This window comes from Spermophilus citellus, assembly GCF_964194105.1.
Source record: "Spermophilus citellus genome assembly, chromosome: 17".
Lineage (NCBI taxonomy): Eukaryota > Metazoa > Chordata > Mammalia > Rodentia > Sciuridae > Spermophilus > Spermophilus citellus.
In genome coordinates, this window is record NC_138199.1 from 51,099,652 (window position 1) to 51,124,539 (window position 24,888).

Consider the following 24,888-nt stretch of genomic DNA (forward strand, 5'->3'; position numbering starts at 1 on the left):
TAACAAGCAATATGTTTTTTAAAACATGTAGTAGACACAATCGTCTATTATACAATATACACTGTACACAGTTGAGCTTGGGTGGGGCAGGTGAGATGAGGGGGAGGGAGGAGGTTCAGGATGGAGGTGTTTTTGAGTTGAAATGCTGTGTCACTTAGAAAACAGAATTGCTAGAGTGAGAAAAAAATTCATATGCTCATCATTGCCCCCCAAAACCCTAAACTGAAAGCAGGCATGGGGGAGGTGGTTACAAAGGAAAGGAAGAAGGGAGCAATTAAATAAAACGTCCTTAAAGCACACACAATACACAGTGTTCATCATCTGAAGTAGAGAATATAAGGCAACGTTCTCCATAGAAAAAGGGGTGCAGGGAGGAGTCCACGGGTGTCTGAAGTTTGAATGGGAAGTTGGAATGTCTGGAGGAGAGCTGTGGCAGGGCTGGGCAGTGGAGTGGAGGTGGCTCCTGAGCCTCTGCAGAGGTGGGTGCCAGTGGGAGGCTGGGTGCCAGGCACCAGGGCATCCCTAGTGGGTGGGTGGGGCAAGGAGGCACAGAAATTGGGGGGCATGGCATGGTGGGACTCCGGCAGTGTTGGGAGTGTTGGAGGCAGGGAACAGGGCAGGGGCGGGCTCACTTTGCTCCTCGAAGGAGTGAAATGCGTTTTTCCTTTGGAAATAAAGGTTCCCACGCGTCCTGGTTTAGAACGTCTCATTGGGCATGGCCAGTGTCCATGGTCTGGGCAGGACGGGAGCTCGTGGTGGGAAGGAAGGGCCAGGGCGGAGCCAAGGGGCTTCAGAAGGAGAGCACAGGGAGCAGAGCCCCTTCCTGTGGGGACACAGCCACAGAACAGCAGCGGGGCTGAGGGCAGCTGTGGGCACCTGTTCACTAGGGGCCCAGGCAGGACAGATGGGGGAGTTGCGTCTTCAGGTCCTGTCTCAGTTGGCCTTATAAGTTCTTCGTGACCAGGTGGGTCTTGTAATGCTTGGTGAGGTGGTCACTTCTCATGAAGCGCTTCTGACACTGGGCACACTCGAAGCGTTTGTCCCCTGGGAAGAGGAGATGTCCATCACATGTGGAGCCCATGTGCAAACACTGTGGTGCCCCAAAAAGAAGGGAGTACGTGAGGGGCCCCTGGTAAAGCTGTCATGGCCTCTTTGCCATGTTCTGTCCACCTCTTGCTCAGACATTTCCTCCCTGCCATCTGCTGCTCTACACTCTGATCCGTCCTCATTTCCCTGCCCCGTCTGACCTCTCCAGTCTGCTATGTTCTCCTCCTTTGCTCAAGACATTCACCCTGAGCCCCTGCAGTCTTCTCTTGTGGGACTGCCTGCCTGCTTTGTTCTGATCTGTGTTCCTTGGGCTTTACACTGGCACCAACACCTTCCCTCACAGGAAGGCCCCACTCCACTCTGACCTCACCAGCCCTGAGCACTTACTGACCTGAAGCACACTGACCCCGGCCAGGTCAGCCACTGTTCAGTGAAGTGTTTACTCTTCTGCGTCTGTCCCACCACCCTGGCCAGGAGCTTTGGGTCACAAGTCCCCTACCCCAGTCCCAGTACAAGGGGTCTGTCTGCTCACTGGGGCATTCACTATAGCATTTTTCTAATAGTTTTGCATTATTTGCCAGTACATTCAAATATGTGATATCAAACCTACAATAGAAAAAACAATATTGCTTGGGAAATAAATTAGTAAAACAGATAAACAATTTAAGGAAAATCATTATGTAAATAACAACAGAAGGACAGCATGGAATAGTGATTAAGAAATGGACCTGGGGGCTGGGGCTGTAGCTCAGAGGCAGAGCTTGCCTAGCATTTTTTCAATCTTCAGGCATGGGCTCAATCTCAGCACCACATAAAAAGAAACAAATAAAATAAAGGCATTCTGTCCATCTACAACTATAAAAAAAAATTAAAAAAAAAAAAGAAAGAAAGAGAGAAAGAAATGGACTTAGGAGCCAGAGAGCCTGGGTTTGAACCTGGCTCTGCCTGTCATTAGCTAGGTGACCTGGCCACCTCTCCATGCCTCAGTAAGATGGACATTATCAAAATACCTCCCAGAGTGTCCTTACCGGGATTAACTCAGGTAATCTGTAATGTCTTCTGAGAGTGTGGCATACTAAGTGCTTTTATGCAGATGTGGCAGAGGTCACTGGGGTCATGTAATGCAATGATACCACTCTGGAGGAACACTGCGATTAAGGAATGGCCGGAAAGAATTTCTGGGGTAATCTCTGGACAGTGAGTAGCTCTTGTTCAATGTGGCAGCTCCTGACAGGCCAGGGTGCTGGTGCACTGAGGGCAGCAGAGCAGGGCTAAAGGGAGGCGGGAGCTGACCTGTGTGGGTGCGAGCGTGCCGCTGGAGCTCGTCACTCCTCGTGAACCTCTTTCCACAGAAGAACCAGTTACAGACGAACGGCCGCTCCCCGGTGTGCAGGCGCACATGGGCCCGCAGCAAGGACGTCTTCCGGAAAGTCTTGCCGCAGTCTGGGATGTGGCACACGTGCTTCTTCTTGCCTTGCTCTCCAGACCTGAGAATTGGATTAAGGGTGGGGTGGAGGGAATGGGAAGAAGGGAAGGAGGTGGACAGAAATAAGATAGAGCAAGGTTGTAGGCACAGAAAAGACAAAAACAAACAAATAATGCTAAAGGTGTAGCTCAGTCGTAAAATCCCCTTGGTTCAATACTCAGTACTGGGGAAAAAAAAGACAAACTAAGTGTAAGCCCTGGGCACCCCTGGAGGGGCTTGGGGAACAGGGCACATGCCAGGATGCTGGTGTGGCCTAACCCTTGGATTACCTCTTCTCCCCATCCTTGCAGTTGGGACATGTGCAGGCCATGCGGCGCCGCTTCTCCCCAGGCTGGGCCTCTCCGGCCAGGGCCTGCTCCATCTGCAGCTGTATCTGGGTGGGGCTTAGCCCACTGATGGTCAGGTTGTTTCCAGAAACATTCTGCACCGTCAGCTGCTGCTGCCCTGTGGTAAAGAGAAGGCCACAGTTCACAGAGACGAAGCCTGAAACCTTGAGTCAAAAGTTCTTCCTTTCTGCCCAAAAAGGATAATCACTGCAGCTGCTATTTTTGAGAACCTGTTAGAGACCTCAGATAAACTTATAGCAGATACTATTATCCTCAATTCAGAGGAGACCAAATTAAATAACATATCAAGGTCACATGGCTAATAGATGGTAGAACCGGATGTGAACCCAGGTTCAGAGTCAATGCCCTGAACCATCATATTTCATTCATTTTATTTTATCTCCCCTCATCTTTTTATTCTTATTATTTTATTTTTATGTGTATTTATTTTTTGCATTACTGTGGATTAAACCCTGTATGTCACATATGCTGAGCAAGAGTTTTACCACTGAGCTACACCCCAGCTCCGCCTAAAAAAATTTAAAAAGTTTTTTTGGTACCAGGGTTAAACCCAGAGGTGCTTAACCACTAGCCACATCCAAGCCCTTTATTTGTGTGTGTGTGTGTGTGTGTATTTATTTTTTTGAGACAGTGCCTCACTAAGTTGTTGAGGCTGTTTTTGAACTTGTGATCCTCCTGCCTCAATCTCCTGAGCTGCTGGGATTACTGGTTTGTGCCACCACACCGAGCATTCCAGCCCTTTTAAATTTTGAGACAAGATCTAAGTTGCCCAGGCTGGTCTCAAACTTGAGATCTTTCTACCTCAGCCTTAGAGTAGCTAGAACTGCAGGCATATGCCACTGTACAAATGCACTTTAAGATGTTGCCTACATGAACCAGGTGGGTGGAGCAGGTGCATAATCCCGGCTACTTGGGAGACTGAGGCAGGAGGTTGCCAAGTTTGAGGCCAGCCTCAGCAACTTAGTGAGACCCTGTCTCAAAATTTAAAATAAAGTGATAAAGCTCCACTGGGTTCAATCCCATGTGCAACCAAAAAAAAAAAGTTAAAAGACATCACCTACATGATTCCAGTTACAAAGGGTCTTACCTGGCATTGTCTTGGAGCATTCTTCCTGAATTTCCTCTACCTTAGGCCCTTGTTGATTATCCACTCTACTTTTAGGATAAAAGTCTCTAGGGACTTTTGTTAGTAAGAGAAGATAGTTCTATGGGCTCTGGGAAAAATCAAGTCCTCTAAGATGCCTTGTCTTCTCTTTTGGGGTTCCCTCAAATGGGAAAACCAAATGCATAAAGTGCTGTAAATTCAATAAGGATGAAGAGGTGAGCCAGGAATAGTGGTGCACATCTGTAATCCCAGCTATTTGGGAGGCTGAGGCAGGAGGATCACAAGGTTGAGGACAGCTGGCCTAATTTAATTTAGACCCTGTCTCAAACATTTAAAAGAATAATAAAAAGCTGGGAATGTAGCTCAGTGGTAGAGTGCCCCTGGGTTCAATACTTAGCACCCCCCACAAGAAGATGATGAAGAGAGGAGATTCAGAGCTCCTGCACCTTCAAGTTTTCCCTTCAACCAGATATAGGATGCAAAGAAGCACTTTTGCTAGGTAGCTTCAATTCTTCCTGTGATTATTTCTGAGGCCACTTTCTCAGCATACCACCAGTGACCTAAAGTATAGCACAAGCTTTCTCACCATCCAGGGTTCCTTTCTCGCCCTCAACTTCAATGCCAGCCTTTCTAAGAAGCCTTTGACTTCCTTTACTCAGAATCTCCCCTGAACATATGTCCTCAGTTTGTATCAAATTAATCTGGGTACCCTAGGAAATTTTTCATCAGATTCAAGGTCTGCAGCTGTCAGATGGAGACTCTGTGATTTACTCTATCTCATAGCTCTAGTCTAAGAACCAACTGGGAAGATACACATGGGTGTGCTCTTAGGCTGCAGAGGACCAGGCAAAGAATGGGCAGTATCCCACTGCTGCTACTGGGAATCCCTGGCTGGCCTCCTTCCCACATGCTGAGCACACAGGCCTTGTTGCCAACCACCTGGCTGCAGGCTGTTTCCTCACCGCCAGTGTTGGTGATGGTGACAGGTACGCCCTGGACCTGGACTCCATTGATGTTGATGGTCTGCATGGCCTGGGCAGCCGCAGCCAGCTGTGCAGCATTCAGGCTGATGATGCTCCCGGCAGGTGCAATCTTTGGCAGAGGGCGCTCTTTTCGGAGAATTGCAGCTGAGTGCTTTTTGCTGGTCCCACTCAGATGGGGAGCCCGGGGTGCAGGGCTGCTACACGTGGTGGTTGAGGTGGTTGCAGCTGTAACTGGGGGGCTGTCCTGGACAAGGACTGTCTGTACTTCACCGGAAGGTGTGCGGATATAGACCTGGGGGGCCAGAGAGAAAAAGTAAGTGCTCTGGGAGAGAGGGCTCCTGCACCTTCATATCTCCTTGCCCAAGTAAGAACAGGCAGTGCCTCTCTGTCAGCCTAAGTCTCTCTTCCAACAGCCCAAATCTACATTTATACACTGTTGATGTTCAACAAGGGGCTCCTTGTATTAAGCTAGCAAGGCTGGCTAATGATTTGAAACCAAACTTTTAATTTACTGTGTTAACACAGAAAAATGTCAATGCCAAATCTCAGAGTTGGAGAAATTAGAAGACAGTGACCACCAGACAAAGAAAAACAGATTCATGTTAGTCTTTAAGAGACATGAAAATAAGAAATAATCTTTCTCCAATCCAGACTGGCAAAGATTTAAAAAAGTGTGTGTGTGTGTGTGTATATTTAGACATTATCTATGTCTGTAGACATGTCTATTGATGTGTACTTCCTAGTTGTGTCCACTAAGCAACACCTTTGTAGCAATAAGCTCATGCCAGCACCCAAGCCCTAGCTTCTAAATCAATGCTCCACTAAAGGGAATGGGAGAAGCTGCCATTGTAGCTCAGTGGTAGAGCGCCTGCCTAGCATGTGTGAGGCACTAGGTTTGATCCTCAGTACCACATAAAAAATAAAGGTATTGTGTTCATCCACAACCAAAAAAAATTTTTTTAAATTTAATAAATAAATAAAGGGAATGAGAACTCCCCAGAGAAAGAGTTAATTCCAGGTTGGGGCAGGGAAGGTACAAGAAGAAATCAGGACACTTGTGCTGGGAAGTTAGGGAAATGCCCACAGCATGGTGAGGATGGGTGAAAAGCCAGCATGAGGGGCCCCACTGACCAAATCTGGGACAATTTAAACATTGAAATAGTTATATTAATGTATTATAACCCATTGAATAAAACAGGAATCCATGAGTCCATACTGAAAAACATATAAATGGGATGGAGAATGAGAGAATTAAAAAACTGTTATCACATCCTCCAGAAGAGGAACCTGGACTCCTAAGAGAAATGTTGATTCTTAGGCTGGAGCTGGGAAGATCAAGGAATGAAGTCCTGATGCTCCAGTGTGGATGAGCCTGGAGATTATGTTAAGTGAAAGAAACCAGTCACAAAAGACCTTCTGTTGTAGAGTCCATTCATGTGAAATGTCCAGAATAGGCAATGCTCAGGCAGGAAATAGACTAGTGGATGTCAGAGGCTGAGGGGAGGGGAAATGATAAGTGATGGGGAAGTTAGTGATGAAGGCTGCACAACTCTGTAAATATACTAAAGACCATGGAACTGGACACTTTGAGAGGGTGATTTTATGGTGTGTGAATACCTAAAAAAAAGCTGAATTTTAAAAAAAGGATGAGAACATGTCCAAAGGATACAGGATTCAGCATGAAAGAGTTCCCAATGACCAAAACTGGAACAATTTAAGCAAAAAAAGTAGTATTGGCTTATAACCCAAAGTATAAAATATATATGAGTCCATATTGATATAAATAAATGATTGAATAAGTAAATAAATGGGGAAAAAAGACAAATTCAGACTTAGCAACTGATTTCCAAAGAACAAAGGGAAAAGTAACAACTTGCAAAGACAGCTGGCGAACACCACCTTTGGCAGCTTCACCAAGGGACAAGGGCTAACATCACAGGGGGTGTCCTGTACCCCTGTTGTAATGTGATAAAATGGGTATTTTGCCTCTGGTATTCATTACAAAACCCCAAAACTTCAGTCTAATAATCATAAAAACATCAGACAAATTTAGACAGGGGACTTTCTACAGGGTACTTGGCCAGTGCCCCTGTCAAGATCATGAAAAACAAAGACAGAAACAATCACTGACAGAGGGCCTGGGGCGTTGGAGGCCAGCCTGGGAAACTTGGTGAGACCCTGTCTCAAAATGAAAATAACATAAAGGGCTGGGGATGTAGCTCAGTAGACAGTGCCCCTGGGTTCAGGACCTCGTGCCAAAAGTAATAATGATGACAAAGATGTTGTTATAGCTAAATCTTTCTCCATGTGTATGATTATTTCCTCAGGAAATCTGATTTAAGTCCTGCCTCCAACAGTCTGAAGATGAAGAAAAGATGACTGAGACTGCCGAGGATGTGCATACCATACCTGAGCAGGTATTGCTTCAGCTTTTTGCTTTTATTTATTTATTTTTTGCAGTATTAGGAATTAAACCCAGGAGTGCTCTGTCACTGAGCTATATCATGAGTCCTTTTTATCTTTTGAGATTGCCTACGCTGGCCTCAAACTTATGATCCTCCTGTCTCAGCCTCCCAAGTATCTGTGATTACAGGTGTGCATCCAGCAGTTCTTTACCTTTAAAGTAGTTCTGATAATGGGATCTTAGATATTGTGAAATAAACAATGTGTTAAAAAATCACCTGGCAATATATAATACACCAGAAGGAAATAGAAATTCTAAGGAAGGCCTCAGATTTCCTCTTGTATGACTTCCATGTCCCCAGCTCAAATTCAAAGGCATTTCTTCTCTACCCAGGAGATCACACTGTCACTAATGTGGTCCTCTCTCTACAGCCATCTTTATTTTATTTTTTATTTTTCTGGTACCAGGGATTGAGTCTAGGGGTGCTTAACTACTGAGTCATATCCTCAGCACCACCACCCTTTTTTTTGAGACAGGGTCTCGCTAAGTCACTTAGAGCCTCATTAAGTTGCTGAGGCTGGCTTTGAATTTGCAATCCTCCTGTCTCAGCCTCCCAAGCTGCTGAGATTACAGGTGTGTGCCACTGCGACCAGCTCTACAGGTATCTGGATTACAAATTCCTCAATGGCAGGAACTAATTTTCTATTATAAAAAAAACAACAACAATCCATCATCAATTTTAATGGTAGCATCTACCACACAGAGTCAAGGTGGAGAGTGGAAAATTGTGGGGTTAAAAGTTAGAAATCTGAGATGAGGACAGGCATGGTGATGCACGCCCATACTCAGCTATTTGGGAGGCTGAGACAGGAAGACTGCCAAGTTCAAAGTCAGCTTCACCAACTGAGTGAGATCCTGTCTCAAAATAAAAAATAAAAATATCTAGACCCAGGTGCGTGGCGCTTGCCTGTAATCCCAGCACCTCAGGAGGCTGAGGCAGAAGTATCGAAAGTTCAAAGCCAACTTCAGCAACTTAGTGAGGCCCTAAGCAACTCAGTGAGACCCTTTTTCTAAATAAAATATAAAAAAGGTCTAGGGATGTAGCTCAGTGATAGAGCACTCCTACTTTCAATCCCCAGTACTTCAAAAATGAAAAGGAGAAAGAACAACAGAAAAGATCAGAAAACTCTGAATTGAATCCTGGTGCTTGTCACACCTCAAGAAATTTTGGGTACTTTCTAACATCTCTGAGTTCCCAGTTCTCCATCTGCAACCTGGGCACAATCTTTGGAAGCATGCACAAAGAGTAAAATTTGCCTCACAGAGCCAAAGAGATTTGGAATAATTGAGCACTTTTTTTTTTTTTTTCTTGGTAGTCCTGGGGTTTAAACCCAGGGGTCCTTGACCACTGAGCCACTGAGAGAGGGTCTTGCTAAGCTTTTTGGGGCCTAAGTTGCTTAGGGCCTCAATAAGTTGCTGAGGCTGGCATGTGCACTGATATGCCCAGCCCTTTTTTATTTTGAGACAAAATCTCATTCAGTTGTTGAGGCTGGCCTCCACCTTTGGATTCTCCTGCCTCAGCCCCCAAGTAGCTAGAATTGTAGGAGTATGCCTCCACGCCCAACTTAGACAACCATAATAAATGCAAAAGAAGAAAACATGCTTGTTGAATTCAAAATCCTAGATGAATTTAACCTAAATGTTCCTGCTGTAACTAGACTGCTCCTATTATTATTATTTATTATTTTTTATAATTAACAGTGATTAGCACATTTCTCATTGTTACTTTATATCAAATTCTATGGTTCTGACTAGAAATTTTCATTTTTGCTGTCCTATGTAATTCTATAATAAGAAGTCAGCTTTATTATTAAAAGATATACATTTGTCTCCTATCCATCCCCAAAAATATTCCCCATAAAGAAAAAGGATCAGGGGGCTGGGGTTGTGGCTCAAGTGGTAGAGTGCTCGCCTAGCACCTGTGAGGCACTGGGTTCAATCCTCAGCACCACAAACAAATAAAATAAAGATATTAGAAAAAAGAAAAAGGATCAAAATAAAACTACATTTCATCTACTTTCTACAGATAAGCAGTACTTGGTCCGAGATCTGAAGAAAAGTTTGTCAGACAGAAATGGCCACTTCCTGCCCACCCCAAATGCTATTGACTCCAACACCCAGATCAAATCGGGAGATGACCCACCTCTCCTTCAAAAGCAAGCTGAGGGGTAACCAGAGCAGAAAAGGGAGGCAGGGCAGAGGGTGTATGGTACCTGAGTAGGTGTTGACTCAGCCGTCTGGATCTGAAAGTTCTGGGAGGGCTTCTGGGGGACGGTGGGGAGGGTGGCAGATGCAGCCTGCACTACCCGCAGAGCCTGCTGGGGGATCTGCACCACCTGCTGTTGCTCCGCCTTGGGGGGCACCACCTGGACCTGCTGGACCACAGCTGGCTGGCCACCCCCAGGGCTCTGAACAATCAGCAGGTTGTTTCCTGCCTGGATGATGTTGTCTGCCGTGGTCTCAATCAGTACCGTCTCCACCTGCTCAGCCATAGCCACAGATGGCTGGGAGGCAGGAAGGCTCTTCTTCCTGGCTTTCTTGTTAGTCTTACACAGAGGGGTGGGAGGGCTTTCAGTGAGGAGCTGAGTGGCTGCCCCAGTGTCACTGGCGTTCATAAGGTTGTTGACGGGCAGGGTGAGTGTCACGTTGCCACCTCCACCTGTCAGCTTTACCACATTGGCCCCGCTCTGCACAGGGGTGGTGGTTGCACTTGACTTCTGGACAGGGGCTGGCTTGATGGGGACAGGCTTGTGACTGGACGGCGAAGGGGTGATGATGGCCTGGTTGGTGCCTGGGATGATCTGGATCTGGTTGGTGAGATTGGGCTGCACCTGGATGGTCTGGGAACTGCTTGCCTGAATCTGAGGGACCGCCTGGTACTGGATATTGGCATTTGACCGGTTCCCTTTGTTGATCATGGTGGGGTTCTGAATAGCGAATACCAGCTGCCCTCCAGGATAGGAGGTGCTCAGTTGTGACCCCTGAATCTGAAGTATATTTCCTTTGGAGGATAAGATGCCAAAGCTATTTTTGCCAGGACTCAGAGGAAGTGGGGCAGGTTTGATAGGGACCAGTTTCCGTGGCGTTGGCTGGGGGGGAGCAGGAGGAGTCACAGCAGCTTCAACAGCTGGAGGGCCAATTTTGCTACATGTTGCAGCAAGCAGGGCCAAAGGAGATGGCTGGGAGTCCTGCAAAAACCAGCAGAGGAAAGGAGTGAGACAAGAAACCTGGGGCTGGCTGCCCATCAGCCCTTCATGATCCTCCTAGGTGGCAGCCCTCTGTGTGCTCTTCCCCGCCTGTGTCACCAGCATCCCTCTGGTTTTTCTGCCAACCAAATAAGGAAAAGCAGGACAGTCCTTTCTCAGGAATTCCCTAGAAGCAGCCCCTGGGTTCGGTGAACTAGCAGTGTGGGCTGGCCTCACATTTACCAGGGATAATGATGCTCTTTAGTCCCAGAAGGAGTTCTACCACACCATCATAGGGAAGGAGAAATCCCTGACTGTTCCACTGACAAAGGAAGGAAGGGGAAAAGGACAGGCAGCAAAGGGACAAACCCACTGGTGTTTTCTAGTCTTCCTACATGCAACGTCATGGACTAGGGAAGGCTGCTCTCTTGAAACTGCAATAAAAGGGCCTCTGTTTCATCTATGGCAGTGGTGTCTAGGGAAAGAATACTGAGTTTAATCCTGGCCTTTCCCCCTAATCCAACTGTGGCACCTTAGGTAAGTGGCATGACTTTTTAGTTTAGAAAGTGTAGATAAGTGAACCTTCCTAGGTCTCATGTCTTATTAGAGTGTTGAAAGTGACAATGAAAAGGGTTTTGAGTGTGGTTAACATTGGCTTCAATGAGCCCACACGAGCAGCTGAGAACCCCGCCCTCAGAGCCCACTTGCCTGGGTGGTGGCGGCAGCAGGCTGCAGGTAGTCACTGGGACTGACGGCAGCAGTGGCAGCCATGCTCATCTGTGGATCTGCTGGAAGAAAGAGACAAAGTAAGACACAAGACATCTTAGGAAAAGGACCCAAGCCCGCCTGCCTCAGATTTTCTTTTTGCTTCTATTCATTCTTGCTTCTCCAAGAGGAGTTAACAGCCTCTCTCCACATGTCCCTGCCATAGGATGACAGCCCCACACCTTTTAGCAGATGATCTCTGCTCAGGCTCAACTATGCAAGCCTGTGAGGAGCCAGGCCTGCCTCCAGTGCACTGGCCCCTTAACATGAAGACTCTAGATGGTAACTAGTCTGGGCACACCCCATCCCCAACTGGCTCTGCCAAGCTACACAGGAACCCTCTATAGTGGGCAGAGGAGCCCCAGCCAATCAATCTTCTGGCCCTAACTCAGGCTTCCTTCTCACTCCTGCTATAGGCAGATGCCAAACCAGCCCCACGGGTGGATGGATCAGGGTACAAGGCTGGATCAGGGTTCCTGACAAGAAGGACACACCTATTTCATTCCAAATTCATGGGTGCTGTATTCTCGGCCTTTACCACAAAGGCATGAGGGTTCTAGGAATATCACATATGGTTAATTTCTTTAAATAAATTTATATTTTTACACTGGACAGTAGGTATTGGCTCTAAGAACAGGTAAAGCTAATAACAATATACAGAGAAGAATGTAAATAGAGTAAATTCTATTTTTGTCTAAATGTGTGTTTTTATATGCATATAAATAAAATGTTGTAAGTTGTTATTGCTTGGTAGAATTTTACTTAACAAAGAATTTTTCTCCTTGTTCTGTATTTCCCTATTTCTCACAGTGATTAGACAACTGGCCTTCTGTATCCACAGATTCAATCAACCACAGATCAAAATGTTAGGGAAAAAAAACTGTATCTATACTGAATATGTGTAGACATTTTCTTGTCATTATTCCCCAAATAATACAGTGTAACAATTATGTGGTTTTAGGTATTACAAGTAATCAAGAGATGATTTAAAGTATTCAGGAGGATGTGTGTATGCTACATGAAAACACTCTGCCATTTTATGTAAGGGACTCGAATATCTGTGGATTTTGGTATCTGCAGAAGGTCCTGGAGCCAGATGCCCTGTGGATACTCAGGGACAACTATACCCTATTGTTCTTTTTTTAAAATAAAAGAAAATAAAGAAGGTTGAGGAAATTATGAAAGGAGATTCTACCCTGCACTTAGTCTAATTTAAAAGGAAAACAAGATTAAAAAAATTTAAGACATGAGGAGTTTGGGGGAAAGAATCTAGTTCATCTTGAGTTCATAAATCACTAAGGAAAAGAACACTGGGCAGGAAGTCAGGCTTCTATCCTAGAACTTTGGAAAGCTGATGCCAGGAAAAACAGACGAGGAATATTACTTGGGAGAGTTGAAAAGACAAAAAGGCTCAGAGCTTGAGCCCGTAGTGGGCATCTAGCAATAAAAGGACAAAGGCTGGAGAGAGCAGAGCCATTCCCTCTGGGCGGGCCTCTCTGGCTTCTCTCTTTGGGGATTCTTTTTCTTTTCTTTTCTTTTCTTTGATACCAGGGATTGAACTCAGGGGCACTCGATCACTGAGCTACATCCCCAGCCCTTTTTTTGTATTTTATTTAGAGACGGGTCTCACTAAGTTGCTTAATGCCTTGGTTTTGCTGAGGATGGCTTTGAACTAGTGATCCTCCTGCCTCAGCCTCCTGAGCCACTGGGATTACAGGTGTATGCCACCGTTCCCCGATGGGGAAAGGATTCTTAGAGAAAGGTAAAGGAAGGGTGAGCCCAGGATGGGTGATAGGCTGGTAGGAGGCTCCCCAGTGACTTTAATGGTCGCCAGGTCCCAAGCCACTGCAGGGCAGGGTGGTTCTGCAGGTCCTGCTCACTGTACCAGGAGCCCTCCTGGTGAGAATGTACATAAGAATGCACATGTAGATCCTGAAACATCCCAGACAGATCCTTGACATATTTCTAGAATTACTGAATTCTAGAGTTGAATTATTGAATGATTAAATAGCACTGTAGTTACTGAAGGAAGGAGGAATGACCACAGGTACAGGCATGGAGTTGCAAAAAACAAGACATGCTGAACACATCTCAGTTTCTTTTCATAGGGTTTTGGACAGTCACATCAGGAAAACACAAACATCTCGCATCTGAATTCAACAGGCATCAACGGAAATCTTCATAATATTCTTGTGATCAAGAAGGGGAAAACTGACATGCCTCTAATCCCAGCAGCTCGGGAGGTAGAGGCAGGAGGATCATGAGTTCAAAAGCCAGCCTCAGCAACTTAGCAGGGCCCTAAGCAACTTAAAAAAGAACAGGGAAAAAATGTACTAGGTACAGTGCCCTACTCCTATAATCACAGCTACTCCAGAGGCTGAGGCAAGAGGATTCCAAGTTTGAAGCCAGCCTCAGAAATTTAGCAACACCTTGTCTCAAAAAAATTTTAAAAAGGGCTGGGGATGGGCTGTAACTCAGCAGCAGAGCGCTTGCCTAGCATGTGTGAGGCACTGGGTTTTATCCTCAGCACCACATAAAAATAAGCAAATAAAATAAAGGCATTCTGTCCATCTACAACTACAAAAAAAAAATTTTTTTTAAATGCTGGGGATGTAGCTCAAGTAGTAAAGTGCCCTTGGGTTCAACATCCAGTACAAAAACAAACAAAAACCAACCAGGGGAATAATTCAGGCAGGATGATAATCTAGTCTGGGGGCTAAAATGAGCATGCTTCTACCTAAGTGCTGAAGGTTTGCTGCTACATGTTGACTGGGTATGGAACCAAGGCCTTATACATGCTAGGGGTATCTCAAACTGGGGTGGGTCCCAGGACCAGGCTCCATGGGCCTCTCCTCAAAGGACTCTCTTTATTTTTTGGTACTGGGGATTGAACTCAGAGGTGCTTTACCACTGAACCACATCCTCAGCCCATTTTATATTTTATTTGGAGACAGGGTCTCACTTAATTGCTAAGCCCTTGCTAAATTGCTGAGACTGGGGCTGGGGCTGGGGCTCAGCAGTAGCACACTTGCCTGGCATGTATGAAGCACTGGGTTCAATTCTTAACACCACATATAAATAAATAAAATAAAGGTCTATCAAAACTAAAATAAATAAATAAATAGAAATAAATTTAAAAAAAAATAAATTGCTGAGATTGGCCTTAAACTTGTATACTCCTTCCTCAGCCTCCCAAGTGGCTTCCACAACCATGCCTGGTATATTGATCCACTATATGTCATGCCTTATGCCAAATGCTGTCATGTAAATTATCAGAGCATCACAGAAATCCTATGAGGATGGCATTGTCTGTTTTATAGACAATACAGTGAACCTGAGAGAGAATGCTCAGCCATCCCATTCCCTATTAGTGGACCACACATAATTTTTATTTAGGTTTAGAGCCTTCTGCTTTTAAGCATTGCATCTACCAGTTTTTAAAGATCTCTTTGAACCTTAAAACCAACATTCATTGTGTTTACAGCCCTTCTCAATTTTGTGACACCTGTAAGTTTAACTTGCTTTCTAGATCTTGGCACTGGTTCACAAACTTGGGTGGCAGGTAGACTACTCTAAAGCTGTTTTGTTGTTGTTGTTGTTGTTGTTGTTACCGCATGAGTTTAGGACAAGGATGTGTCACTCATGTATTTTTTTTTTTTTTTTTACTGCATGGTTTAGGACAGGGATGTGTCACTCATGTATGAGTATGTTTGCACTAAGTCTTGAATTTTTTTTTTTTTTTTTGTGTGTGTGTGTGTGTGTGGTTCTGGGTATGAAACCAAGGCCTTATACATGCTAGGCAAATGTCTTATCACGGAACTAAACCCCCAGCTAAACCCCCAGCCCCAAAATAAATTGTTTTTATAATTGTGGTTCATAGTCTAATAGTTTGAACACGACTGCTCTAAGGGAAAAAAAATGTTTTGGGGTGTTGTCTTTGATTATTTTCATTACAATGTTAAACTTGACTTAATTTTATATGAACATAAATCTGTGTCTCAGTTAGTCAGCTTAATTGCTATAAAGTTAATAACTACAAAAAAGCCAGCAAAATTCAAATCAGCACCATCATTCTGGGAGGACGATGTTTGATGGAACCCTAATAACCGCTTTCAGCCCACGCATAGCAGAGTCAACCCTCTGTGCCCCTTGAGCTCTGCTCACCCACCCTGCATTGGCCAGTGCCAAGTGACACAGTCTTCCCACTGTTTCTGGATGAAAAAGTCTTGTCCTTCACTTTGCACAGATGTACCACGAGTTGAACGTGCAAAATGAAGCTGTCCTAACTAGGCCACGCAGTTATAGTGGAGCACTTGTAAACACACAGGCCCTGAAGTGTGTAGGATGTGGCTAAGCAACAGTCCCCCGTGATGAGTGGTAGATGCTCATTTTTAAAGACAATCAGCATAATGAAAACACAAGAATAAAAAGTCTTCTGAAGCCAGAGTGGTACATGCCTATAATCCCACTGACTAGGGAGGCTGAGACAATAGACTGCAAGTTCCAGGCCCAGCAACTTAGTGAGACTCTTGCTCAAAAGTAAAAAGGGGCAGCTGGGGTTGTGGTCCAGTGGTAGAGCACTTGCTTAACATGTGTGAGGCACTGGGTTTGATCCCCAGCACCATATAAACAAATTAAATAAATAAAAGTATTGTGTCCATATACAACTAAAAAAAATATTAAAAAAAAAAAAAGTAAAAAGGGAACCTGGGGCAATAACTCAGTTGGTAGAGTGCTTGTCTTGCATGCACAAGGAGCTGCGTTCAATCTCCAGCACCACAAAAAATAAAATAAGTAAATAGGGATAGGGATGTGGCTCAGTGGTTAAATGTCCATGGGTTCAACCCCGGTACCAAAAAATAAAATGTACACACACATGGTGATATGTAGTAAATCCTACTGTTAAGTTAAAAAACAAATCACATATATATAGGTCAGGAAGACAAAGCTTGATGATTGCAAAAATAAAACAAAAGACAATCACTACAGTCTTCAACTGCATTTCTTTCTTTTGCCTTCTCTGCCCCAATACTAGGGATTGAACCCAGGGGCACTCTACCACTGAGCTATACCCCCAGTCCTTAGGCTATCCTCATACTTGCCATCCTCCTGCCTCAGCCTCCCAAATTTCTGGGAGTACAGGTGTTTGCAACCATGCTTGGCTTGGGTTGCATTCCTTATTGGGGGGCAGGGGCGAGGGTAACTGGAGATTGAGCCCGGGAGCACTTTACCTACATCCCTACTCATTTTTACTTTATGTCAAGTTCTTACTAAATTGCTGAGGCTGGCCTCAAAATTGTAATCCTTCTGCCTCCAACTCTGGAACTGCTGAGATTACAGGCATGCATCACTACACCTGGCTTTGGATTGCATTTCTAATAATTCAACCATAGAGCAAGAAAAATAATAGTCTTACTGTATTCTGCATACTTGGACGACATCTGGAATGTCATGTTACATTCTTTTTTTTGGGGGGTGGGTGGCGGGTACTGAGGATTGAACTCATGAACACTCAACCACTGAGCCACATCCTCAGCCCTATTGTATATTTTTATTTAGAGACAGGGTCTGAGTTACTTAGCGCCTTCCTTTTATTGAGTCTGGCTTTGAACTTGGACTCCTCCTGCCTCAGCCTCTTGAGCCACTGGGAATACAGGTGTGAGCCACTGTGCCTGGTCAAGTTCCATTCTGAGGGACATTTCAAAAAGAGAATTTACAACTGGGGGTTGTTCAGAGGAAAGTAGCAGTGGTTGTGGCAGGGTGCCTGATCCTAAATGTCATTTACCAGAGTACTCATTCCATATATGAGTTCAAAGGGCAGAACCAAGACTTTGGTGTAGATATTTCAAGAAGGCAGATTTCAGTTTAATATAAGAACTTTCAAAGATGGAACCAGTTGCCCTTGGGGATAATGTTCTCCTTTCTCTGGAATCGTTTAACAAGAGGCAGGATGTGTACTTCTGTTGGAGATGGGCTCTTGAGATAGGGAGGAGAGTTGGACCAAATGATTTTTGGGGGATGCGGGTACAGCTCAGTGGAAGAATGCTTGCCTACCATGTGCAAGGCCCTGGGTTCAATACCAAGCACTGCCCCCCAAAAAAGATTTTTATACCTTTTAGATCATGTTGCTGATAAAAATGCAAGATGAGTTAGTTCCTAGCAGGCTGGGAAGGCAGGCAGGGGATCTCCCAGGAGACTTCCTGGGGCTCAAGTTTACTTGGCTAAAATTGGTAAATGACTCTCCCTCAGATACTCTGTTATGAAAAGACAAGACACTGGAATAGGAGAGTGCAAATGAAATAAAATAAAAATTGGCCTAGTGCTTCCCAATCATTTCCCTCTCTCTACCACAGTCATTATTACCCTGAACTCAAACTGGTTAGGGACCTGGCTGTGCTCTGAGGGCATCTTCAGTTAAAACAGAAGCAAGCTGCAGACTGCTGGCGCTCCACGTTGCACCATTTCAGTTTGGTTTCATTTTTCTCCCCAGCTGGCTCTTGAAACACTCTTCTACATCTCAAAACAATGTCTGTAAGTATGTCTCCTGATGTCACTCAGAGCTTTATGGCCCCTGGGCTGCAGACCTGGGCCACTAAACAAATGAAGAATCTCTGTTATTGCAAAATTATGTCCTGGGATTCACCATGAAAGGGAAAAGCAGCATTTCCTGCCGGTGTTTGGAAATGAAAAGTGGTAATAGAGAGGCAGCACACATACCTGCAGCACTTTGGTCAATGGTACCTTGGAACCTCATTAATTTGGAACCTTATATTTAAAATGTGTCATGTGGACAAAAAAGACTGACAGAAACACATCCAAAATCTCCAGGCTCTTGTACGGATCACCCACTGCCATCTCCTATTCCTTCCAGCACAGCCATTTCTTTCTTCCTCCTTGTCCAGACTTGGTGGGACACCTGTCAGTGCTTTGCTGTTCCCTCTCTCCTCGACTCACTCACATCCTATGTAAGCAGAGGCATCAGGACTTTGGCCCCTGCACTCTGCTTGCTGGTCATGCCCAAGTCACCACTGATGTCCTTGCTAATAAATCCAACAGACTCTCTGATCATTCCCTCCTCCTTGAAATTCCCATGAATTTTCTCCCACCTCTTCTCCTGTGGGCACCTCTTCCTTTACCATCCTTTAAATACTGAAAAACCTCAACATATATCCTTCTCCTCACCCAATATCATTTCCCAAGTAACCAAGCCCACTCACTTGGCTTCCAGAACCTTCCATGTGCAGGCTGGCAACTCCCAGGTCCCGTGTGTTCAGCCAGTCCTTTGTAGACTTCTACTTCAGCTGGCCACAGATACTGCCAGCATGGGGCATCCTTCCTGGCCTTCCCACCCTCAGTCCCCACAGGCCTCTTTCTAGACCCCTGAAGAGCCTATATTTTTGTTGCTGCCTTCCCTTGCTTACAGCCTCTTCTGTCTTTTCAATGCCTAATGCCTTCATCTTTCAGGTCTCAGGCTATTTTTTCCCCAGCAAGATTTATTAACAGACATTGTAAACAAGTATGCCAGATCCTCAGAGGCCTTTCAGGTTTACTCCTTTAGTTTGCTAGCCACCCATTAAATAAATAATCATGTGCCCTAATGTATGGGAGTATGGATGAGTTCCCCAGGTGGCCATGTTGTCTTCACTGAACTGGTGACACCAAGTCCCTCAGTACCCAGCACAGGGACACATTCCATGTCCGAAGGGTGAAAAAGTACTTCTGGCTAAACCAGCCTCTCTTCTGGTATTTTCAATCACAACAAAATCTGAGTATCCTCTTCATAGTAGATCATCAAGTTCTGATGATTCTACCTCCAAATTAGACATTTGTCTCTAGTCTTCTCACCACTCTTGTTCCCATGGCCATGGCCATGGATCATAGTATTAACTATCCTCAGCTCAGACTGAAATACCATTCCCAGCCTCCAGAATGGTTTCCAGCCCCTGGCCTAGATCCCTTTTACCCAGCCTCCACAATCTGGTCAGAAAAATCTGTAAAATGCAAATCCCACCCTGCCACTCCCCTTATCAAGCCCCTCAATAAATTCCAGATGCTCTTATGATAAGCTTAGAAAGTCCATAGTGTCTCCTCTTGGCCCTTCCCCCTCCTCCCTCTCCCACTTTATCTCTGGCCCTTCCATCTTTCCCAGCATATATTTGAGAATTTTTCACTCCTAGAATTAAAAAACACCACACACTCTCTGATTTGGAACATAAAGCTGGCTCTCTCCCATTTGTCTGGCCATTTTAATTTCTTCAGAGTTCCTTTGTAACTCATTCTGAGAAAGCCTGTAATCCCAGCAACTCTGGAGGCTGAGGGAGGAGGATTGCAAATTTGAGGTCAGCCTGGGAAATTTAGTGAGGGCCTGTCTCAAAATAAAAAATAAAATGGGCTGGAGTGGAAAAGTACCCCTGGGTTTGATCTCTAGTAGCTCCCCATTACCCCCCCCCAAAAAAAAGCCTTTCCTGACCTTCCCCATGTCTGAGACAGGTGACCTTGCCATGTGCCTGAATGTACTCCCCAGGACACCCTATATAGCACTGACCCCACCACAGCCACAGGGCACAGAGTATGTCTCTGACCTATGGGGTCTTTCTACAGCTAACTGGAGGGCAGGGGGAACCCAGTGTAACGGGCTGGCCTACTGGTCCTTTCACCAAGAACTGTCTTTGTGCATGTGTGCGTGTGGTCCGAATCCTAGCCCATGCTAAGCAAATGCTCTAGCTCTGAACTACACCCCAGCAAAAACACTGTCCTTTAATACACAGGATAAGAGAAAAGAGGCCCATAAAAATTCCACAACAGCAGACTTTAGGAAGCTTCCCTCTGGGAGAGAACTCCCAACTCCACACCTAGGCCTTAGGAATGCTCAGCCTTTTTGCCTTCTGGGCTCCTACCACCCTGACCACTGGCTTCCTTGGCCTTCCGCTCTGGTATTTCCCCTGGAGGAATCTCACTTTGCGCAAACAGTCCTTCTGTTGGCTATTTTGGTCAGCTTGGCTGGGCTGGGAGCCAACAAAGCAGTTTCTAAGCCCATGCTTTCCCTGTTGCTTGGAAGAATTCAGAGCTGGTGAGGGAAAAGCAAGCCATGGCTGGTTTTAGAGAACAAAGCTGGGCCTCAAGGGAAGCTGACAAGAGAATTAGCTTGGATGGAGGGAGCAGCAACCTAGGTCATGAGAGACTCCAAACTACACTGAACATTTTTGAAAAGCAAATCTCCAACCTCACAATAGCGATTATAAAAGAGCCCAGTAACAGACAAATTTCACTGATTTTAATTAAATGAGAACAACTCTGGGCACTGGCTGACTAGTGCCACTGACCAAAAGAGGAAGGAGAGTAGGGAACAGATCTCTTTTCTGCCTAGATACTTAATTATGCCCGTCTTCCCCGTCCTGAACTCTGACCCCACAACTCAGTCTGTGGCCGTAGGTGCATCCATGATTTATTTCAACAAGAAGTTAAAATTTCCTTCTTCAGTTAATAGCCATTAATTCTCTCCTCTTCAAACAAAATTCCTTGCTAGTTACCTACAATGGGCAGTTCCTGACTTCCAATGGTTTGGCTAATGATTTTTTTTTAAATATATTTATTTTTTAGTTGTAGTTGGACTCAATCTCTTTATTTTATTTATTTATTTTTTTTTATGTGGCGCTGACGATCAAACCCAGGGCCTCACACGTGCCTAGGTGAGCGCTCTACTGCTGAGCACAACCCCAGCCCTGGCTAATGATCTTTTGACCTGATAATGCTATGAAGTGCACCCAAACAATCAGTGACTCACTTTCAGGACAGTATTCAATAAATCACATGAGACATTCAACACTTTATTATAAAGTAGGCTTTGCAGTAAATGATTTTTTGTCCAACTTCAGGCTAATGTAAGTGTTATAAGCCAGTTTAAAGCAGGTGAGGCAAAGCCATGATGCTCTTTAGGTATTAAATGTATTTTCAACTTACAATATTTTAACTTACTGTGGATTTACATAACTCCATCACAAGTAGAGGAACATCTATACTTGCTGTTTTGTTTCTAATTAGTCTCCTGCCACTCTTTCTTGAACTTATTCCAACCAGGCTGTACCCTCCCTATTCATGCTGCCCAAACTGCTCAAACCACCAGAATCTCGATGCTGCTGAATCTAATGGCTAATTGTTATTAGACCTCAGACTTCATCTTTTGTGTTGATCTGACAGCTGGCTGTTCTTCCTCCATGACCCACTCTTCACTTGGCTACCAGGACATCCATACCAATTTGCCCTTTTACCACTTGGGCTACTTCTAAATCTCCTTTGCTAGTTCTTCTCTAAAATTCTAAGAGCCCAGTAACAGTAAGACGAATTTCACTGATTTTCATTAAGTGGTTGGGCTATCCCAGGGATCAGCCCCAGGACCCATCTTTCTTCTGCCTACACCCGTTTCCTGGGTGATTTTACCTAGTCTTATTGCTTTAAAAACCAGTAATATACATATTACTATATAATGATGATTCCCAAATTCTATCTGCAGATTTGTTATCAAAATGTCTACTGACATCTTCACTTGAATGTAGTAATAAGTATCTCAAATATTCCTGGCCCTAAACAATGTTCCTGATAACTCCCTAATTCTGAGCCTCCTTCAAAACTTGCCATTCTAGCCATGAGTGGTGGTGCACACCTGTAATCCCAGTGGCTCAGGAGGCTGAAACAAAAGGAACTCAAGTTTGAGGCCAGCCTCGTCAATTTAGTGAAGCCTGATACAACTTGAGACCCTGTCTCAAAATAAAAAATAAAAAGGGCTGGGGAATGTAGCTGAGTGGTAAATTGACTCTGAGTTAAACTCCCAGTGCCCCCAAAAAGCAAAACAAAAACAATAATATATGGTGAATGCTAACTCCATTATTTTAGCTGCTAAACCCTAAAACCTTGGGTGTTATCTTTGATTTATTTGTCCCACCCTCCACATTTGACAGCAGACACTTTCAGCTCTACCTTCAGAATATATTTGAATATTTATCACCTAGATCCACATTGTCTTTCACCTGGATAACTGCGAAAGGCTCATAGCTGGCCTTCTGACCTTGACCTTGTCAATCTGTTCTCAACAAGCATCAAATTTACACAAAAATCTTTTTATTCTTTTGTTCAGATTCCCCCAATAGTGTCCCATTTCCCAAAGAGCCAAAGTTCCCACTGTGTCCTTATGTGACCTGGCTCCCTCTCTGACCTATCCTGCTGTCACTCTCCCTCCCTCCAGCTCCAGCTGCTGGCTTCCCTGTTACTTTAGAACATACCAGGTGTGGTCCCTTGTCAGGGTCCTCTTACTTGCTCTTATGGTTGCTGGAAGTCTCAACCTTCTCCCCTCACTCCAGATTGGGCATAGGTCATTCTCCTCCCCTCTTTCAGGGAACCACTCAGATGTCATTGAGATCATCCCTGATTACCATATGTAAATCCCCCCCACCCCCACACACATTTTTCCTACCCTCTCTTCTATATTTAGCACTTACTTTTTGTTTGGGGTGGGGTACTGGGGATTAAAGTCAGGGGCACTCAACCACTGAACCACATCCCCAACCCTATTTTATTTTTTTTATTTAGAGTCAGGATCTCATCGAGTTGCTTAGTTCCTTGCTAAATTGCTGAGGCTGGCTTCAAACTCTGGATCCTCCTGCCTTAGCCTGAGTCAGTCACCAGGCCTGGTGTTCTTACTTTTTTTTCCCCTCGTTCTTCTGGTATTAGTGGTTCTGGTATTAGGGATTGAGCCCTGGGGCACTTTATCATTGAGCTACATCCCCAGTCCTTTTTATTTATTTTGAGATAGGGTCTTGCTAAATTGCTGAGGTACTTGTGATCCTCCTGTCTCAGCCTCAGGAATGGCTGGGATTACAGGTGTACACCACCCAGCCTGGCTAGCACTTCTTACTTTCAAACAAGTCAGTTACTTATTTATTGTCTCCCAGTAAGAATTGGAAGTTTCCTAAAGATTCTCTTATTCACTGATGTACCACCCCTAGTACCTGGCCCTTCAGTACTTACCAAATATTTGTTCAATAAATTCTGGAGGGATGTGGAAGGAAGAATCTAAATAAGAGTGTAGGAGCTTTAAGAACCAAAGCAGAAACCCTGCAGATCTGCATATCCTGGTAGCAGGTGAGGATCCACTCCCAAGTCTGCTCAGCTGATCCAGTTCCAGATAGAACTCTGTGGTGTTGGGGATTGAACCCAGGGGCGCTCAATTACTGAGCCAAATCCTCATGCCCTTTTGAGATAGGGTCTTGCTAAATTGATAAGGCTGGCCTCAAACTTCCAATCCTCCTGGTTTAGCCTCCCCAGCTGCAGGTATTTTAGGCATGTACCAACACCCTAGCTCCAGATGCAACTCTCAAGCCCACCAGTTTCTTCACATGCGGGTGCCAGCCTGATGTGAGCCAGTGGTCCAGTCTTGTTCCTGAACAAATGCTTCAATGAACACACCTCATCACATACTAGGTACTACATTTCAGGGTTTCTTTCAACTAACAAGTTTAAAGGAATGGAGGGGTAGTTAAGATAATGAGGGCATCTGAAATATGAATACCTCACCTAGGTCCACCCTAAATTCCTCTTCCCCACAGGAGACTTATTTGCATTCCCACCCTGCTTGAAGAAACTAGGGAGAAATGAGGGACACAGACAGCAACGGATGGAAACTCCTCACCCAGACCAAAGCCGCACCGAGAAATAGTGCAGGGCTTTTCTGTCAAAGAAAAGCATTTTGTCTTAGAGAACAGGAGGAAAAAAGAAAGCAAGATACATTTTTTTTTCCCTTTGAAGAATCTCATTATGCACAAACACTGCTTCCTCTACTCTGGCAAATATATTATTTGTGAGTCACTCCCTACATTCACCCCAGGCTACAATCTGCTTCAGAAATGAGTAGTGACTTCATTTCCCCTGAGAAGAGAGGGCGGGCTTAGCGTTTTCTTTTTTGAAGGCTGGGAAATGTCTTGGTCTGTTTTTTTTCCTAGGTTCATCTGAGAAGATTTCCAGTTAGACATTGACTGAAGAAAGAAATATTTCACTTTCAATCACATGGCCCTGCTTGCTGTCTCTTATTCCTTATTCACTCTCTCGGAGGTCACTTTGTGATTCTACCAAATCCCACAGGAAAGGTAACAAGCCCAAAGAAAAGGCCCTAGAAAGATCACTTTTGGAAATGTGCAAACCAGTAACTGCTGGCTCTTCCAGAGCAACATTCACCCTGTGGCTACAATGAAAGACCACCTAACAGTCTAATTTACCAACTAGGGGCAAATCAGCATCTCAGAGCACTTAGCATCAAATAACAGCCACCCAAGCTAAACCTCTGCATTGCAATGTGGAAGCTTCTGGCTAGATACAGCAAGCAATTCTGAAACAAAATGTAGCTAAGGGAAAGAGTTACCCAATGAAGGATTCCAGTGGCTGGGCCTCCAAGCATGCTTGTCCTGTGATGCACACAGCCTTGACATCCCAGCACTGCTTGGAGCTCTCTCGGGCACA

General features: G+C 44.9%; 1 protein-coding gene and 1 long non-coding RNA gene across 5 annotated transcripts in view; one reads left to right on the top strand and one right to left on the bottom strand.

Moving 5' to 3' along the window:
* Nucleotides 1–99: 99 nt before the first annotated feature.
* Nucleotides 100–24,888, bottom strand: part of SP2 (Sp2 transcription factor) — a 28,613-nt gene continuing 3,824 nt past the window's right edge. The window contains exons 1-7 of one of the 4 annotated variants that reach the window (XM_081272328.1): nt 18,600–18,703; nt 11,326–11,402; nt 9,646–10,620; nt 4,948–5,260; nt 2,803–2,977; nt 2,341–2,534; nt 100–1,044 (exon numbers count right to left, since the gene is read on the bottom strand). In XM_081272328.1, the coding sequence (XP_081128454.1) occupies nt 944–1,044; nt 2,341–2,534; nt 2,803–2,977; nt 4,948–5,260; nt 9,646–10,620; nt 11,326–11,394 (1,827 nt within the window). In that variant the 5' untranslated portion in view covers nt 11,395–11,402; nt 18,600–18,703 and the 3' untranslated portion in view covers nt 100–943. Of the gene's footprint in view, nt 1,091–2,340; nt 2,535–2,802; nt 2,978–4,947; nt 5,261–9,645; nt 10,621–11,325; nt 11,406–18,599; nt 18,704–24,888 lie in introns of those variants that run through there. The other 3 variants (XM_081272327.1, XM_081272326.1, XM_081272325.1) reach the window with 3 other exon arrangements.
* On the top strand, nt 7,297–24,780 carry LOC308636694. Its single transcript, XR_014019466.1, has 3 exons — nt 7,297–7,385; nt 17,873–17,913; nt 24,375–24,780. It is a non-coding gene; the product is annotated as an uncharacterized lncRNA (long non-coding RNA).